The sequence below is a fragment of the Nannospalax galili genome, unplaced genomic scaffold, assembly GCF_000622305.1.
Source record: "Nannospalax galili isolate Female #2095 unplaced genomic scaffold, S.galili_v1.0 scaffold34, whole genome shotgun sequence".
Classification (NCBI taxonomy): Eukaryota; Metazoa; Chordata; class Mammalia; order Rodentia; family Spalacidae; genus Nannospalax; species Nannospalax galili.
The window spans coordinates 1,700,342-1,719,270 of record NW_008338996.1 but is presented as its reverse complement, the minus strand read 5'-3'; the positions used below and the strand labels follow the sequence as shown (position 1 = coordinate 1,719,270).

The 18,929-nt window shown below is 49.0% G+C and overlaps 1 protein-coding gene across 2 annotated transcripts; it reads right to left on the bottom strand.

Moving 5' to 3' along the window:
* Positions 1-514: 514 nt before the first annotated feature.
* Positions 515-18,561, bottom strand: Traf1 (TNF receptor associated factor 1). 2 transcript variants are annotated; one of them, XM_008833465.2, is made up of 8 exons: positions 18,451-18,561; positions 17,850-18,113; positions 15,788-15,872; positions 7,772-7,837; positions 6,920-7,330; positions 5,424-5,601; positions 3,290-3,438; positions 515-1,789 (listed from the first exon to the last, which is right to left on the bottom strand). In XM_008833465.2, exons 2-8 carry the CDS (start codon positions 17,987-17,989, stop codon positions 1,571-1,573), a joined length of 1,248 nt encoding a protein of 415 aa, XP_008831687.1. In that variant the 5' UTR covers positions 17,990-18,113; positions 18,451-18,561; the 3' UTR covers positions 515-1,570. The 2 variants fall into 2 exon arrangements, with proteins under 2 accessions (XP_008831687.1, XP_029419619.1); XM_029563759.1 differs by lacking the exon at positions 18,451-18,561 and having other exon boundaries at positions 17,850-18,290.
* Positions 18,562-18,929: the final 368 nt, after the last annotated feature.

Genomic DNA, 18,929 nt, shown 5'->3' with positions numbered 1-18,929 from the left:
AATAGTGTCACACAACAGTGAAAACAAGAAAGAAATCCTGGCCAGTTTGCAGTGTACATACATGGAGGTGCAATCGCACAGCCAGGTACTAATGCTCTGCCATTGCAGTTGGGCATCCTACACGTCCTGTGAGTCGGGAAAACAGGGAGTGAGCGGTCTTCCTATTTCCAAATGATGAGGCTGAAGCACGATGGAATCTTGAGCCTGGGTTTCTGATCTCTTGGGCCCGGTGCTATACTGCTTGCTCATTGATCCTCTCAGAGCCTGGCCAGGCTAGGGAGAGCAGTGGGCAAGTAACCCATTAACAAATGAAAACCTGAAGGCTTGAGGGTAAACCACAGTCTCAGCAACTGAAGAGTGAGCAGCCGAGAAGGCTGGAGGGTGAGAGTACCCTGATCCTGAGCAGCAACAGCAAGTTTCAGGGTCTCAGGGAAGCTGGTGACAGTCCCCAAAGGGCTGGGTGAGAACCCAGGCTTGGGCCACTGAGCAGCCCTGCCAGGCTCCTGGGGCTGGGGATTCCTTCTGTCTCTCCTGGGTGGCCTGTCCCTTGAGGATGGCAGTGTGGGAGGCAGGCTGGGTGGGTCTCCATTACAAGGGGAGGAGGCTTAGGCCAAGGGGGGACATTCTTGTCAGCATAGTGGTCTCCGAAGCCACCAGCAAAACCACCTTGACCCCAGCAATGGCTTTTTCAGGCACCACACACCCAGTGAAAACTTGGAGAATCTTTTTTTAAAGCTCTGTTTTCATACAAATTTAAAAGGACAACCTCTGTCGGTGGCTCAGAGCCGCATCCGTTCTGGGGCTCTAGGCAGAGAAGCAGAAAATTGATGCCTGCTCCCTCCTCCCCACATCCCTCCTGCAGCTCCTAGGAGCTCACAATGACCTGGTTTCTCCTGAGGAGTTGGAGGGGATGAGGCTCCTGAAAGTTCCCCGATTCCTCCGTGGGTGTAAGGCCTCACCTGGCCCAGCAAGCTTGGCAGTCAGTTTTTTATTGTCTGTAAAGGACATTAAACATCTTCAAATGTAGCCCTCACGCCTTCCCGAATACAGCTTCTGAATTTACCTGTTAACATCTAGTAATGAGGAACTCAATCCAGGCCTGGACAGGCTGAATTCATACTGGATCCCACCCCTTCTGCCCCGTGGTCCTGGTTCTGAGCCTGATCAGGGAGAGGAAACATATATTTCCAGTTCTCTTGACCTACACAGAGCTTTCTAGCCTGAGGGCTCCTCTACTCAAGCCCTATAGCCTTGGCTATGTTTCTACCTCAGGCCAGTCTCCCCATCTTAACCAAAGCTGGTCCCAATATTCCGGCCCTCCTGGTGTGCTGGCCTCCTGGTGGTGTGTGGTCTGTGTGTAGGGAGCAATTCTTCCTCCTTCTGGATGCTCTGCCTCTGAAGGCATTACCCAAGTCCCTCCAGCCGAACACAACAGCCAACTTGCAAGTTCCTTTCATCAAGCCAGCCTCAGTTCATCCTTTTCTTGGACTGTGGGCTCCAAGGACATGCCATTCACTATCTAGCTAAGTGCCCCTCAGTCTGAACTGGTGTCCTCCAGGGCCCGCCGTCCCTAAACACTGGTGTCCACGATGCACTTGAGAAACATTGTGTCGTCTTTCACATAGGCATGCTTAGGTGACTGTAGCCTGCTGAGGGGGAAGAAGAGCGGGCAGCCGCTGGCCACGTTGGTCTCACTCTGAGGCCGCTGGAAGGAGGCTGAGTTCAGGTCAGGCCGGAAGGCGTCAATGGCATGCTCACGGTTGTTTTGGTCAAGTAGCATGAAGGTGACCTGCAGGGCAGGGGCAGGTGGGAGGTGAGCTCCCAGGGCACAGCACAGAGGCATGGAGGCCCAGTGTTCAGGCTCAGAGGGCTCCACGCCTACTGCTTATGCTGTGCCTCTGACTTTTAGCTCACACTGAGAAGAAGCAGACAATAGTGCAAAGACTTTGCACCTGGGCTTGGGCAGGACTTGGAACAGAAGCAGCACCCAGCACCATGACAGCTTCAGGGCTTGTTCTTTTCCAACTGAGCCATTTCCCCAGCCCTTGGTAGCAGGAAGTCATGCCATAGTTCAGTTGGCTGCTGGGGCTAAAGATGGGACTGGAGCACTGACAAAGAGCACAGACCCAGACACCTACACTTGTCCTTTGGCTCAGACGCTTTGGGTGCATCAACCTCAGCTGGGACCGCATGTGGCCAGGCAGAGGGGTGAGAGCAGTCTAAGGACTTTATTGGGTGCCTGATACACCTAGAGCAGAATTATGTACCCCTAAGAAGTGGATTATCTAAGCAGTCATAAACTGTCCTGGAACATGCCCTTGAACACCCCCCAGGAAATGACACAGCTTCCCATCACTTACTGAAGTCATTCATAAACTTGGTGGCACAAGAATCCCCAAGGAGGCCTTACCCCTTACTGCACTAAGCCCCACGCACAGCCCCTTTCCTCCTTCCCTCCTTTCTTTCTTAAAAAAATATTTGTTTTTATTTTATATGTGTATGAGTATTTTGCATGAATGTATGTAAGTGCACCCATGCATGCAAGGCCCACAGAGGCCAGGAGGTGGCTTTAGATTCCCCAGAACTAGAGTTACTGATAGTTATTAGCTGCCATATTGGTGCTGGGAACCGAACCTGGGTTCTCTGCAAGCACACGGCCCTTCCACATCTTTTGTGGCTAGAGCATTTCTTTCTGTGCTGAATAATATTTCATTGTCTGACTTTAGTATGCTTAATCCTTTCACCTCCTGAAGGAAATCTTAGCTGCTTCCCAGTTTTGATAACTAACAGTTAAAGGTGCTATACCTATCCTGTGCAGGTTTTATGCAGACATGAGTTCTTAACTCCTTTGAGTAAATACCAAGGGTAATTGCTGGGTCACATGGCAAGGGCACACTTAGTCTTGTAAGATACTTTTACACTGTCTCCCAAAGAAGTGCAGGGCTTTGCATGCCCTATCAGTCCAGGAGGGTTCTTCATGCTCTGCACCCCTCCGCCCGGTCATGGGTCCAGGGAAAGCCTCCCAACTGCCCCCCATAAGAAGGCTTCTTTGTGTACACTGTGTGCCCCATTTCTACACATCTTTCCAGAGTGCTCTGTTCCAGATACTGCAGCTGCTGGCTCAGGAAGATGGGGGGTTTTGCCTACTGGCTCTAAACTCTGCTTCATTTTATGAAAGGAAACTGATAATGGTAGGTATTAGGTTACATGGTCAGTTCATGGCTAAGCCAGTACTAGGATCCAGGTTGAGTCCTCCTTAAAGCTACCCTTCCCCAGGCTTATCTTATACCTTGTTCCGGAAAGGCCAGGGCAGCAGGGCATCGTACTCCCCTCTCATGATCACGATGAACAGGGACAGGTGGGTCTTCTTGCCTGAGCCATCCCCATTCAGGTACAGTCTCAGGCACAGCTTGTAGCCATACTTGGAGGTGTAGAAAGCTGGAAGATGGAGTCAGTGTCAGCACAGGGCAGCTGGCTAGAGCTAGGCTTTGCAGATGAGGGGATGAAGTGCAGTGGGCTTCGAGCTGAGAACATCTGGGGTTGGAGCCCAGCCCGCTTTTCCATGACAGCTCTGAGGAGAGGCATGCTCTTGGAGGTCACCTAGGCCAGGGGTTGTCACCTGGCCTTCTGATTACAGATAAGGCCCTGTACTCGGTGACTCTGGCTCAGCAGTGCTGACTTAGCAGTGCTGGTGAGTGCTTGGCATCTACAGTTCTAACATTCCCCAGGGGTGTCCATGCTGCTGGCTCCCAGCTGCACTGTGAGAACCACCATTCTAACCAATTTAACAAGTGAAAATCTAGAGACTGAGCCCAGGAAGGGGACGTGACTGGCACTGTCTCATATTCTGGGGCAGAATTAGGGTTGTGGCCCATGTCTCCCAGCTCTTGGCACTGTTCTTTTTGTTGCCCAATGGTTGGGTACCCCTGGAGTCTAGTCAGAGAGAAGAACCTCAAAGTTCTGCTATCCACTCTAGGAAAAAGCCCCAAGGGCAAGTTATCCCTTGTAACCAAACATGGGGGCCCATGGGAGTCTCTTCCTTGGCAATCCTATGGAACATGGGCTCTGGTGGCAGTCTTTGAGTAGAGGCAGGGCAGGCGGGAAGGGACAGGAGGTGAGGGACAGGCCACATCCTGGCTCATCTCTGCCCACTGTTTGTTAGGTAGGACAGGAAGCCACTACCTTGGTTGGTTTCCTCTTTGGAAAGGACCCAGAAGGAAAGGACTACTATAGTAAGCCAGGCCAATCTTGCTGACCCCACTAGAGGATGACTCTGCTCTGCAGGGTGGACAGATCCTGCTGCCTTTCCAGGACCCCAGCTCAGTTTGTTGGAAGAGCTGGTGAGCGTGAGCGTTGAAGCTCAGGCAGAGCAGAAGGACCTGGGCATGACAGCTGGGCTCATTCTTTCCTCCAGCCCTGCTGAGGCATGTCAGTGACAGAGGGAGCACATAAGCCTGTATCTCAGCTCTACACCTGGTTCTGAGCAGCCCTAGTGGGGACTTAGCCTCCTTGGCTTCTGTTTATTCATCTATAAAATGAAGCTGTGAGGATAGGCACTTGGCAAAGCTCTGAGACGTTACAGTTCCAGCAGATGGTGTGGTTTAAACAGAACCAGGGGCATATATAAGCACACATATTTAAAACATTTATTATTTTTATTTTATGTGCATGAGTGTATTGCCTGCATGTATGTAAGTGCACCCATGTTGTGCAATACCCATGGAGGTCAGAAGAGGGCATTGGATCCCCTGGAACTGGAGTTGTAGATGGTTGTTAGCCGTCATGTGGGTGCTGGGAATTGAACCCAGATCCTCTGCAAAAGGAGTTAGTGCTCTTAACCGCTGAGCCATCTTTCCAGCCCCATAAGCACACACATTATGTTTGCTATTTATATGTGTATATGCACATGAGCACTTTATACTTAGATATTTGCATTACTATATCACCAATTAGTAAAGAAAAAAATGTTTGCCAAGTAATTTCTCTATCAAATCAGTGTGCCAGGCCTGGGGACCCAGACACAAAGATGTACCACCTACACACTGATGCTTTTCACAAGCTTTCCGGTGCCTGATTCTGTCCCCTCTCTGTCCCTCCTACTGCTGATCGCTGGCAGGCGGATCCCACCACCCACAACCCTTTCATCCTTACAAGCTTCAGCTCCCAGGCCTCTTTCTCCATATGTAGCCTCACTAAGTGGCTAGCTTTTATTCCTCTTTGCAGATACAGTTGGAATTCAGAGATGAGTCAGTGTGGTGCTGGCAGTACTGTGGGTCAGAACACAGTCTGTGCCCTGCTCAAACCACTGGCAGGGCCCTTGGGGGACTGTGGCTGACCCAGAATGGTGGCTCTTCTCTCTTTGTGTCTCCCAGCCCCCTGGGTCCTGTCTCCCCCTGCCCAGTCTCTGTGCCATGAGGAATTACCTGGAGAGAAGAGGCTGACAGTCCTGCCACACACTGACTCATGGCATCGCCTGGTGACATTGGTGATCTTCCACAGGAAGGTACCATCGAAGGAAGCCTCCTCCATGAGTCGCAGGCTCTGCTCCAGCTTGCCCAGGGCCTGATCTTTTTGGGCCAGGGTCTGCTGCAACTCCACTACCTGTAGGGAAGACTGGTTAGCCAGGGATACCAGAACCCAGCTTGGGGAAGAATGGGGATAGTGGGGAATAGATTCACCTGAAAGGGGCTTTCCTGACCAAGCCTCACCAGTGCTTGTACCTGAATTCGTACATGCTGCTTTCTGCCCAGAGTGCCCTTTTCTTCTTGCTCCCCTGGCCAGCTCCTAGGCATCCAACATGAGCCCAGCTCACAGGGCTCTTCCTGGAAAGCCTCCAGCCATGGCCCTAGTGGGCTGGTCTCCCTCACCTTGCAACCACACCTTGTATAGATTCCAGATCCAAGAGTGGAGCCAGAAGCTTGACAGTGAGTTGGAGACCCACCCAGCCCTCAGGGAATTTACCTTCCAACTGGAGTTAGTGTGTAAAACGGTATAAACAAAGCCTCCACCATTTGAGCCCAGTGTCTGGCACTTCTAATAGGTTTCCTCAGTGAAATTTGAAAGAATAATCTTTAGTCTTGAGTGTGCTCAGGTAAGGGGAGCCAAAAATGATAATGGCCTCAAAGAAAATTTAATCCCTGATTCTGCTGCTGGGGAAGCTGAGGTCCCAAGAGAAAAAGTGACTGGCTCAGACCTACTTGGTAAATTATGGTGGGGCTCGAACTAAAACCAGCACCAGCTCAGCGGGAGACAGTGAGGCAATGTTACTGTAAAAAAAAAAAAAAGTGGAACATTAGCCCGGTGACTGGTGTGACTGGCTATGTTAAGAAAATTATAATCTCTGGAATAAAGGAGGTGGACAGAGAACATGGGATCTCAAGTCAGTCTGGGCTGCACTCTTATTTTGTGGAATCTCTTAGAGACTGAGGCAGAGCATTCAAGAGCAGCATCGTCTGAAGAGCACGTGACGGTGCTGGGCACTTGCCTTAAACAAGGAACTAGTCTGTTAGGACACAGTCACTGACTATCCCCCTTCTAAGGGCTGCTGTAGGACTGAGAAGGCATGTTGTTTCATGTTGTTTTGTGGGCCTTGAAGAACACAGCTAGGAACAATACAGAGAAGACCCAGCTTAGTAGAAGAAAGAACTTTCTAGCAGTGAAAACTGTCCAACAATGGAATGAGCTGCCCAGGGACAGAAAGGTCTGGGTGAAGTCCAAGCAGAGGAGCTGAAGCACTGAGTGGTGTGGGATTGACCTTGACCCTAGCTTCTGGTTCAGGCTTTTCCTAGAGGGTCCTGGGACACAGGGGAGATGGGTATGGATGGAGGTGACTGTTCTGAGCAGGATGAAGTTCTGAGAAGGCTGGACAGGCACAAGGGCTCATGAGCTGACCCCGAGGGCCTGTGTTTGTCACTCTCACCCTCTGCTCCAAGCTCAGGATGTGCTCACGGTCCAGCTGGCTCTGGTGGATGGAGGCAGCCAGTGCCAGGTGGGAGGCCTCCACCTCCTTATTGAGGACGGCGACAATGTTCTCGAACACTTGCAGCTTCTCCTCCAGCTGGGCCAGCAGCTTCTCCTTCAGGAGCTGCTGCAGGGCCTGTTCCTCTTGGCTCTCACAGCAGGGCGCCCGGTAGCAGTCTACCTCCAGGTCTCCTGCCACCTCTACGGCAGCCTGAAGTTGCAGATCTGACAGGTTCTGCTCCAGGCCCTTGGATGTGAAGCCCAGGTTGGAGCCTGGCGAGGACTTCCACTGCTTCAGGAATCCCAGCAGCAGGTGTAGGTGAGAGGTCTGAGAGGTGGCTTCATGCTCCTTCATGGACTGTGGATTCCCCTGCCAAGAGAGTGGGGGTCTTTAACGAGCAGCAAGATGGAGGGAGACTTCAGGGATCAGCAGTGAGACCTGGTATCCACCAACCAAAGCTATCTGTATAGGGCGTGGGGTGGAGTGATGTTCAGGAGGACAGGCCTCAGATACCCTCACAGGGAGCCACATCCATCCTAGTCTCTAGTGTGACCATCCTGCCCTGCCCTAGAGGGCAATGACGGTTCAGGACCATGGAGAGAGGCACTAGGGGCATCTTAGTGATGTTACACTAAGGCTAAGGTGAGACATTAAGAAGGACTTCCCAGAGTACTACAGTGACTTAATACTAGGATTTGTTGCCTGGCAATTCATTAGCATAAGGAACATCTAAAGCTTGATGTTCTGGGTGGTTTGGAGAGAGATACAGAGGTCTGGAATCATGGACAGATTTCACATGCAGATGCTTACCTTGAAGGAGCAGCCAACACTTGCAAAGAGACATGCAACTCCAGCCTCGGTCACTTCAGGGTGAACCTGGAGAAGAGAACCATATCACAGCATGCTTTGGGGATTCCTGGGGATGCCTCCAGGGCTCGTTGCAAAGCACTGGGATGCACCAGAAGCTAATGGACATATGACTTGGCCTATGCTCCGGCTAGCCTGCTTTCTGCTCTGCTCTTGGAGTCTTGGCCCTTTTATGAGCATCCTTCACCACAGGACCAGGGCCCTGCAGCACTGAGCAGCACTGCCATTTGTCCTATCCAGACACATTCCTCACAGCTCTGGGGCCATCCCTTACTCTTCAGTTCCCTCACTGGGAAGAATGCTGAACAAATACTTCACAAAGGGGTTACATGAATGAGGAATATGCCCATGAGGGTCATGATAGGTATCAGGCATCATCAGAGAAATGGAAATTGTAACCACAACAAAACAGCATTCTCCTTTTGCCAGGACAGCTGAAATTAAGAGTGACACAGCACGTCCTGGAGAGGCTGTGGAACACTGAAAGCAAAACAGCATAGACCCTGGAAAAACACAATGGGAGCATTTAATTTATTTATTTAAAATTTCAGGACATGGAGAAGTTAACAGCTCTCCCAGGGCCACACTGCTAAGAAGTAATATGAAAGAACCATCAGCCCTTACATGTTGACTCTGGAATCCACACCCCACCCCTTACATGGTAAGGAGTGTATTTGTTACTTTTCTGTGGTTGTGATAAAACACTATGACCAAGGCAGCTTATAGAAGGAAGAATTTATTTGGCTTACAGTTCCAGAGGGATAAGAGTCCATTATAGTGGGGCAAGCATGGCAGGAGACAGCCAGAACAGAAACTGAGGGCTCACACCTTCAGGCAGGCACAGGAAGCAAAGAGAGGAACTGGAAGTGGAACGTGGCTTTGAACTATCAAAGCCCTACCCCAGTGCTGTGCTTCTTCCTCCAGCATGGCCACACCTCCTAAAGTTTCCACGACCCTCCCCAAACAATACCATGAACTAGGACAGAGTGTCCAAATACTTGGAGCCTATGGGGGACATGGCTTGTTTAAATCATCATAGATGACCCATAAGGCCTCAGAAGACCTCTTGAGTCACCCCTACCTCTCCATAAGCACTTGAGACTAGTCCCAGCACATGTCTGTGCATGCCTCATCATAAGGATGAGCCAGGCATCCAGGCAGCCTACAGCAGGCTGTCTTGTTTACATAATCCCAGAAAGCCCCTGCTACCCACAAGCACGCCTCTCAGAATGGGCGATGCCTGAATTCCAGTGTCAACTGGCCCACTTTCCCTCCTTATCCCTCTGAGAACTATCACTTCAAGTTTCAACCCTTGAGCCACAAGGGATGGGAATCATGAACATGTAGGGGGATTTGGGCCCTAGCAGGTTCCAGGTCCATCAACCCAGGCCTCAGGGCCATACCTGGCATTGGGTGCCCCTTGAACACGGGTCATCAAGAGTGACATGTTGGAAAGGCTGTGTTGAGGCAGACTTCCCAAAACAAGTGTGTGTTTCTGCCAGGGCCGCCTTCAGCCTGCCCCCCTCTGACCCCCATTAAACATCTGTTTCCTATTCTGTGTTGGGAACAGCTTGTCCCTGAAGCCCAGGGCAGTGGGGCTGGTGGGTGGGTCTTTGCTAGGTTGGGCTCTGTGTCCCAAATCAACTGTACACATCAGGCCACAGCCTCTGCTTATTTTATTTACAGAGGAATGAATCCTGTGGCTTTGTATCTACTCATCCCTGAAGCCTTCCATCCTCCCCTCCCTTCATACAAATCCCCTTTGATTATTTTATCAAAACAAGCTCTTATAAAATCAAGCTATTATTTACATGTAGTAAAACTCACTCATTTTAAGTGCATAGCTTGATAAAATCCTGATTAATGTACAAAAGCAGGTGACCCACCACTGTCAAGACCACAAAAGTTTCTGTCCCAGAAAGGATAGTTTGCATCCCTGCACAGCCAGCTCCCTCCAGCCCAGTACCAGGCAGCCACAGATCTGTACCTGTCAGGGTAATTTTGCCTCTTTCAGAATCTCCTCAGGAGGGTGTCATGGAGTAAGTGGTCTTTAGAATCTGACTTCTTTCAGCCTAATGGTTTCAAGGTCCATTTGTGTCATAGAGTATGTTTGTATTAATTCCATTTGATTGTGTAAGGCTGTATAGGGAAGAGATACAATCTGTGATCTATTTACTGCCACTGGCCACCCCCCTGGATGGTTTCCAGGTGAGGGCTGTTGTGAATAAAGCTGCTTAAAGCTGCTGGGAGCATTCATACATGTCTCTGTGTAGAAATGGACTTTCATTACTCTTGGGTAAATTCCTAGCAGTAGAATGTGTGGATTGTAGGGTTATTATAAGTGGTGGGTAAGTGTCCTAGTTTGCTTCTTGGCTACTGTGATAAACCACTCTGGCTAAAAGCAACTTGGGGGAAGAAAGGGTTTATTTCCTCTTACAGCTCACAGCCCATCATGGAGGGAAGCCAAGGCAGGAACCTAGAGGAACTGAAGCAAAGACCAAGGAGGGACAATGCTTAATGGCTTGCTCAGCTAGCTTTCTGATACAACCTAAGCCCACCTGCCTAAGGATGGCACTGCCCACAGTGGGCTGGGCCCTCCCACACCATTCAATGATTCAGGAAAATGGCACACATACACACCCATTGGCAAATTCCTCAAGCGAGGTTCCCTCTTCCTAGGTGTGTCAAGTTGACAATAAAAATTAGTTATCACAGTAAGTGATTTTAGAGTGGTGTTTGAGTTTTTGTAAAGTAATTTCATTGAGCTGAGAATGTTGTTGAGTTGCATGCCTGGCTTGCATGAAGCCTTGGGTTCAATCCCCAGCATGGGGCAAACCTGGATTTGTGGTGTACAACTGTAATCCCAGCACTCAGAAGCTGGAGGCAGGAGGATCAGGAGTTCAAGGCCATCCTTACCTACATCATGAGTTCAAGCCTGGGATACTGTTTCCCCATCTACAAATTGGGGTAACAACACACATTTTAAGTTATTTCAAGCAAATGAAGTAATACGTGTAAGTGTTAACATTAGTTACCTCTTGTTTCTGTGACAAAATACCACATAATTCACAGTTTAACACAATTCAGACTTCTAATCGCATATTTCTGGGGCCAGTAGTTCTAACATGTGGGTGCTGGCAGTACCACGGCTACTTGGAGGCTGCTTGTAGGCCCTGGCTTGCAGGTCCTTTCTCCATCTTCAAAGCCAGCAGCCCCTTCCTGTCTCCTGGTGACTCTTGTCTCTCTCTCATGAGGAGCCTGTGATTATATGTGTTACCCAGGTAGTCCAGGGGACTCCCCCAACTTCAAGAGCTTTCATTCATGCCTTCAGAGTCCTTTAGCCATTGTTCTGGGCTGAATGCTCTCCCCAGGATCATATTCACGGTTTGAACTTCTTGTATCACAGAATGCCCAGAAACATAACAAATCCAGGTGTGATAGTGCATGTGTATAAGCCCAGCACTGGGGAGGTGGAGACAGAAAGATTCCTGGGTCTTGCTGGTCAGCCAGCCTAGTCGAATCAGCAAATCCCAGACCAGGAAGAGACCCTGTCTCAAAACAAAACAACCCCTAAAAAACAAAAACAAGGTGGATGACACCTGAGTAGGGACACCTGAGGTTGACCTCTGGGTTCCATGTGCACCCGCACACACATGAACATACACACAAAGACCGCTAAGAAACCAACCTTAGCTATGCTTCATGTTAGACTTAGAGCCTCCATGATTGTGAAGAAACAGCCCAGTCTGTGCCTTGGTTAGGGCAGCCCTTGCAAATGGGTCAAAATTCATAGGTTCTAGGGGTGAAGATGTGGACCTGTTTGGGGAGCATTTTCTGGTCAATGTTCACCAGAATGAGTGCTATCACCATTAGTATATTATTCCCCTGGATACAGAACTCCCCTACTCCTCGCTAGTGTGCTCACTCAAAGTGCCGGGAACCTGAGGACCACCCCAGTACAGGCCTGTGCAAAGCCAGGAGGATCTGAGATGCTGGGGTCCATCTGCTGAGCTGGATGCGAAGAGCATGGGAAGTCCTGGGGACTGTTTTTGCCAGAGCCTCATCTGATGCTAAGAGGAGGTACTTTATCATCCTGGGGGAGCTTACTCTCCCACTTCCTTGCCAGTTTTTACTCTCCTCTGTAACTGGGCCAGGTTCTTTGCCAACCTCTGCTTGGTCCAAGTATAGCCTCCTCCAGGAAGCCCTGCGTGATTCTCCTGGTTGAAATGAGGTGAATTTTAAAGAAGCCTGCTCTTTCCATAGCACTTGGTGGGTTCTGGCTTTTAGGTGGACTGTGTCATTGAACCATGCATAAAGCATATGGGGACTGAGTCCCCATTTGGTGGCAGCATGGAGAAAATGCCTCCAGACCAGGAAGCAGGGATTAGAGCCTGACTTCACTGTGTAATTTTTGTCCAAGGCCCTGGGTCTTGGTATATTACCTATTGCTGAAACAGGGTCATCATCCAGGATACCACTGGATGTCAAGTTCAGGGGTAAAAGGGTTTTGGGTTCACTCTGGCAATGTCACTTCAAGTAACAGAGGTACAGAGATTGGGGACAGATTCAAGAAGGACATGGTTAATTAGTGTTTTTCCACACATCAGGATTGAGCTTGGGACAGGAGACTGGCCCCTGGTGGCTCTCAAAGGAGGCAGACTTCAGCTCTGTACAAATAATGAAGAAATCACCGGAAGCATCAGAACACCTTGGATGTGCAAGGGGATCACTGTATCATGTCATAAGCTTCCTACTTTGGAATGACATAACTTCATGTGGCAGAAGCCCCTACTCCATGTGGCTGGAAATTAGACTAGTCCATGTAAATACCTGTCATCTTTCTGGGTTCTAAAAAGAGCTGTGGCATCACTGTGAGCAAATGGGTTCAGTTGCTTTTGAACTTCTTAATTGGGACTCAAAAGGAGGAGGGTGAGAGAAACAGTCCCCTTTTTGGAGTTTCAGCAAACAGAATCAAATATTTTCTAGCTCCTGGTTTATTTTGTGTATGTGTGTGTGCATGGTGTATGCACACATTTGTGTGCAGATGTATAGGCCCATGTGCTTATGGAGGCTGGAAGAGGACATCAAGGGTCCTGCTCTGTCCATTTACTCACAATAGAACCAGAAACTCTCCACCTTATTCCCTTGAGGCAGGGTCTCTCACTGAACCTGGAACTAGGCTGGTTGCCAGTAAGCCCCAGTGATCCTCCTGTCTCTGCCCCACACTGCACTGAGGTTATAGGTATGCATGGCCAAGCCTACTTTTTTTTTCCATATGGGTGTTAGGTATTCGTACTCAGGTCCTCAGGCTTGTACAGGAGGTGCTCTTATCCACCAAGCCATTTCTCCAGTCCGTCCCTCATCTATTCACTGTCACTTGTTCAGAAAGATCATTTCAAGTAAGAACCACATCTCTAAGTGGGTCAGCATTAATCCTCTAATATTTGCTTGTTACCTTGGTAGCTAGCTGATGACTCTGGGCCCTTCTTAGGAGATAGTGATCTGCGGAATCAGAGGATGCTGACAGACTGATAAGCAGATGGCATGGGGAGCGTTTGTAAGATGGGTGCCTTGGGCTGCTTTCCAGCCTGGCCTCACTGCCCAACCTCCACTTTCCAGGTACTGCAGACAAACCTGGGAATTATTCCACACAAAAGACTGACTTATCAGCCATTTTCCTTGGGTCAGAACTCCTCCAAAGTTCATGGGACTGGAGAGATGGCTCAGCAGTTAAGAGCACTGGCTACTTTTCAGAGGACCTGGGTTCGATTCCCAGCACCCACATGGTAGCTAACAACAGTCCATAACTCCAATTCCAGGGGATCCAACACCCTCTCCTGACCTCTGCAGATGTTACATGACATGGTCGCACCTTACATACATGTCATACACATAAAATGAAAATAATAAATACAATATTTTTTAAAAGTCCCCCAAAGTTCCCATTAGGGGAAGGATCAGGTGAGCCCTCAGTGTTTCCTCTCTGTGATCAGGCCACTGACTCAGTCCAGCACTCTTTTTACTGCAGGAGTGCTGAGGCCTGCATTGGGTGGGGAAGCCTGCAGGGAGGGAGGATCCACCTACATCAAAGAGGCCTTTGTGAGTACATCCCCCTCCTACCCCATAAGCTGTTATGGCCCCTATAATTCTACCATGAAATTGCCTTCATTTGGCTTAAGGCAGCACATTTTACATTTTAAACTGTGCCCTCACAGGGCTTTAGAAGCGCCCCGCCCCCGTGCAAAACAACAACAACATCAACAACAAAAAAACCAAAACAAAAAAACCCCCACAACGCTCAGAGACTAGGATAAGAGAAAGAGATGGAATGGGTTAACTAAGAGAACAGGCTTCAGGAGCTCCTTTTTCAGAACACTTCTTACATTGGATTTTGCCTTGATGAAGATGAATTAAAGCTGCTGGATTAAGCGATATTAAAACATATCTGATCTATGTTGCCTAACATTCATATAAGTGGTGGGTATTAATTTTGCTAAGAGGAAAAAATAAAACGACTTAAAAACAATAACCCTGGAGCTGGCAAGCAGCAGAGCCTTAGAAAACATACAGCCTAGTCCCCATGCGCTGCCCCCCGGTGGGGGGGGCAGTGTCCCACCCCTAGGAGCCTGCTTCAGAATGGTGGCTGGTCCAGAGACTGCCAAACAGGAAGGTTCAGGAGGCTCTTCCATGGACAGTGGACTTGATCGTTATTCTCAGACTTGATTCTTAGTCTCTTGCTCCTAATCTCTGTGGGCCCACCAGAGTAGGGGCTGCTGACAAGAGGAAGGGAAAGCCCTTTAAAACACCTCTGGGCAGGGCAGGGAATTTCCCCCGCTACTTTTTGAATGACAGGGACCAGTATGGAGAAGGAGCTCAAGGTATGGAGACTTGCATGCTTCATGTTCAGCAGGTGGAGGTGAAGGGCACCCTAACAGCTGCTGACCTATAACCCAGATGTCATAATAGAACCAAATTAGTGTCTTCATTTTACCAAGGGATAAACGGGGCCTGGGCTTGCCTCCAGCCATGCAGTGAGTGACACAAACCTGACTGCACACCAGGATCTGGATCTGTGGGCCATTATTCATTGCCAGTGCAGAGTTTTGCCAGAAAGCAGCCTGTACCTGTCTTGCAGTGGGGACAGAGAGGATGGGTAAACAGTTGAGACTCTGGCCACTGGGAGCTCTGGCTCTTAGATTCCCAGTGTATCTTCCCGACATGAAACGAAGAGGTCAGATTTTACACAGTAACTCTTACAGGTTGGGAATTTTGGACCCATATATAAGTTCTGTTTGGATTTTTTTTTAATTGAGAGATTAATGTAAAGATTGCCAGTTCTTTTATTGTATCTAGCAAAAGCTTTACTCCAACCTCTTAAGCGACTCACACATCATTTCATTCATACAAAGACAAGTGCAGGAAAGACCTACTCTCAGAGTAAAGACTGATTCTCTGAAAGATAATGTGGAAGATAAAAATTCTATTTCTGTACTTTATTTTGTTATGAACTGGTGAAATCCGGGAACCTCTGGGCTAGACAGATACGCCATGAGGGGACCTTTCAGCTTGGGAGGACCAGAGTTGAAGGCTGTGCTGCCTGTGTATGTCTCTCTGGCCCTTCATATATACAGAGATCCAAAGATGTCTCTTATTCCTGGAAGTAGAGCTTGGCTCACCCAAGAAATTAGCTGAAAATGGCCTCTCTCTGTATCAGGAGCTTACTGAATTTCTCGAGTAAAGTCTCAGGACCACAGAGTAAATATGTGGGGCTTTGAAGTCTCTGTTGTAAGTGCTCAACTCTGCCATTATAGGGAGAAAACAGCCATAGATAATACAAGAGGGTGGGAGTGGCTAGGTACCAATGAAACTTTATGCACACAGAAGTTTGCATTTCATGAGTCCCAAATCATATAAGTTGATTTCTTTTGTCATTTAAAATGTAAACCATTCTTATCCTACCTTCTCCAGAGTCAGAAGGCTTCCTGGGTTCACAGGTTGGAGGTTGTCCCGTTTGCATTTAGGACAGATTGGATCTTCACAATTCCTGGGGAAACACCAACAAGTCTCTCAAATGAGGTGCTACCCCTTGCTGGCATCCACCACCTTTGTGAACCCCATCAAAGTCTAGACCTTGTCTTTTGGAGTGATTGACACCAATGTTCACACAGATCCACAGTCTTAGAGCCCCTGCTGCCAAACTGTGGAAGCCCTGGACACCCACTTTTTCCTGTGGATTTGTAGTGAGCTGCTTTGGCAGACGCACTTGAACTGACCTGACCTGATCATGCCCCTCCTCATGCACTTAGTGTGACTACATACGTCTCACTGCTGAAACAGCCTTCAAAGTGCTTGATTGCAGGATGCTGCCCCAGGCCCTGCTGGAAGAATTATTCCATGTACTGACTTGCCTTTTTCTTTTTAAAAATATTTACTTTATCTTAAGTTATGTACACACACACACACATGCACACACACACACACACACACACACACACACACACGGGTATGTGCATGTGGGTGCAGGTGCCCACAGAGACCAGGCACATAGGATTCCCTGGACCTGGAGTTACAGGTGGTTGTGAGTTATCTGATGTGGGTGCAGGGAATTGAACTCAGGTTCTTTGAAAGAGCAGTATTCAGTCTCACCTGATGAGCCATCTCTTCAGGTCTTGACATGCCTTTTACAAAGCTGCAAAAATTCTGGAATCCCCAATCATATCCAATTCCTGAGGCCTAGGCAAGGGATTATGGGTGTGGAATTCTATGTGTCCTTTTCAACATCCTACGTGTAGTTTTGGTCTCTTATTTTTGGCCATGGCAGGTGATCATGGCCTATTTAAAACAAGAAGAGGCCTCAGAGTCCATCTAACCTGGAACGGGTGTCAGATTTTGACCAAGGTGCTACAGGGGGCACCTGTGTTACCTGTGTTTTTACAATGGTTTAGACTCACAGTGAACACTACTGACCTAGTCCATTTCTAGGTGAGGAAAATGAGGAACCTTGGATAGGCCAAGGGAGAGTGAGTCAAGGGCAGAGAGGTACCTCAGGCTGCCCCACCCCCACCCCTCTGCATCCTCCAGCTCCTGTGCCTCCTCTGCCACATTTTCAGTGCAGGCCCACTACAAAAGTCACGATGGGTCCAGAGCATCAGCTGGCCAGGAAACCAAGTCATCCTTGTGCCTCCACTGCAAGTTGTCCTTTTCACCTGCCCCAACCTCCCACCTTGTTCCTGCAGCCTCCTCTACTTAGTCATCATGTTTGAAGGTCTCATTTGCCTGATTCTGTTTCCCCACATTCTTAAGTTGTAAACCCCAAAGAAAAGATCATGCTAATGGCTCATGGTCATTTAAGGGTGTCTTTGTCAGGAAACTGGCATGAGGCAAGGTGACTAGATCTCTCTGAGAGGCCTTGGTATCCCCATGTATACAATAGGACAGTGACCATAGCTATCTCTTCAGGTTGCTCTGAGGACACAGGAAAGAGTACTTGCCACACAGCAGATGCATAACAGTTGCTTAAGTCAGGATGCTGATGTTGCTACTGACATAACACATCTCAGTTATTTACTTTAAACATAAATATCTAATCTGTCTCTTTACCCCTTTGATAGGGTTTAATAGAATGAAATTGTATCTCAATTTGATATTTGACAAGGGGGCCTATATTCATTATTATAAGAAGGGTTTAGAATCTTACAGATTGGTCCTGTAATAATTTTGCGAGGCAGTAGATAACACTAGGGGCAAAAAGTTGAGGCTTCGAGCCCTCAGAAGTTCATACCAGGCTACACAGTAAACAGCTGAGTAGGGCCTCAAGTTTCTGCCTTAGTAGAGAATGAACTGACAGTTTTCTGTGGCTACTGATCTGCCCACAGTATCTAGGAGAAAAGGCTGTGGAAACTGAGACCTAGAGAGATCAAGCTACCTTCCCAAAGTTACCAGCTCCCCTTAGCCCTGCCTCCCATCAGGTGGCTCTCCCTGACAATTCTTCTAGCCCACCATTAGCTCTTTAGCCCCTCACCTCAGGTTCTCAGAGAGACAAGCTGAGCAGCAGAGAGCTCTGGGCTCTGATGGGTCCTGGCAGGCAGCAGGGGGGCACCCAAAAGGAAACTCATTCTCATCAGGGGCTGGGCGGGGACTGCTGCCAGAGCTGGAGGCCATCTTGGGGTTCCAGGTAGCCAGAGAGTCTGTCTGTGCTGCTCCAGCGCAGAAGAACAGCCCTGTGAAGTCTGGGGAGAGGTGGATTCTGGCCCGGGCCACGCTTTCTGATGACTTTATCTTCTCTCTGATTTGTGTGGTTCAACGTCACAGCTGAGTCACAACAGGGATGGAGCAGGAATTACCCTCTGTGGTTAAAAAAATCCCCAAATGGGACTGAATGCTTTTAGGAGTGTCCAGGCATTTTTCAGTGAGAAAGAGCAAAAGAGCGAGTCAGAGGAAGAGAGCTGTGTCATAGGCTCTCGGAGTCACAGTTCCCCTGCCTGAGAACCACAGGCAGCTGCTGGCTTCCTCCACCTCCTCTGCAGGGCACCTTGGTGGAGCCACATCTGATCACTTGTTTTACCCCGTGGGACCTCTGGACCATGCAGAATTCTTTGGGGCAGAGTGGGATGGGGGCTTACCTTTCTAGTGGAAACCCCCAGCTTTCTGGAAGCAGATCCAAAACTTCAGGTTCTAGGTCTTCCAGAGTGTCTGGGTGACTTCAGGTAAATGCCACTTTCTCACAGTGCCACTTGATTAGCCGTCTGTGAAAAAATAAGTTGCAACAAATAGTCTCTAGGTGGCAGGAAGGCCTTGGATGGCCCAACCCTGCCTGTAGCATTGTATCAGTTATGTATGCGACAAACAGGACCCTCCCCTCCTTTGAAGCTCAAGGCCTTGTGACCTCAGACTCATCAGGTCTCTCTCCCTACCGCCCCACTCAGGAAGTCATAGGTGGCTATGTGCTCTCTTCAGGCGCCACTACTTCCCTGCTGAGAACAAAGCACTAAAGAAGTCCAGGTTCATGGAGACTTGTTCTCGGCAGCCAAGTGGGATGTATGTGTGCAAGATCAGGGAACCATGGAAACACATCTCTGACCAGTCTACGGTGTGCTAGCTG

Coding starts and splice junctions, on each gene's coding strand:
- Traf1 (XM_008833465.2), bottom strand. CDS start 17,989: ATGGCCTCCAGCTCTGGCAGCAGTCCCCGCCCAGCCCCTGATGAGAAT. Junction 3,439..5,423: donor TGTCAGCCTCTTCTCTCCAG/GTAATTCCTCAT, acceptor TCCATCTTCCAG/CTTTCTACACCTCCAAGTAT. Junction 1,790..3,289: donor CCTGGCCTTTCCGGAACAAG/GTATAAGATAAG, acceptor CCTGCCCTGCAG/GTCACCTTCATGCTACTTGA.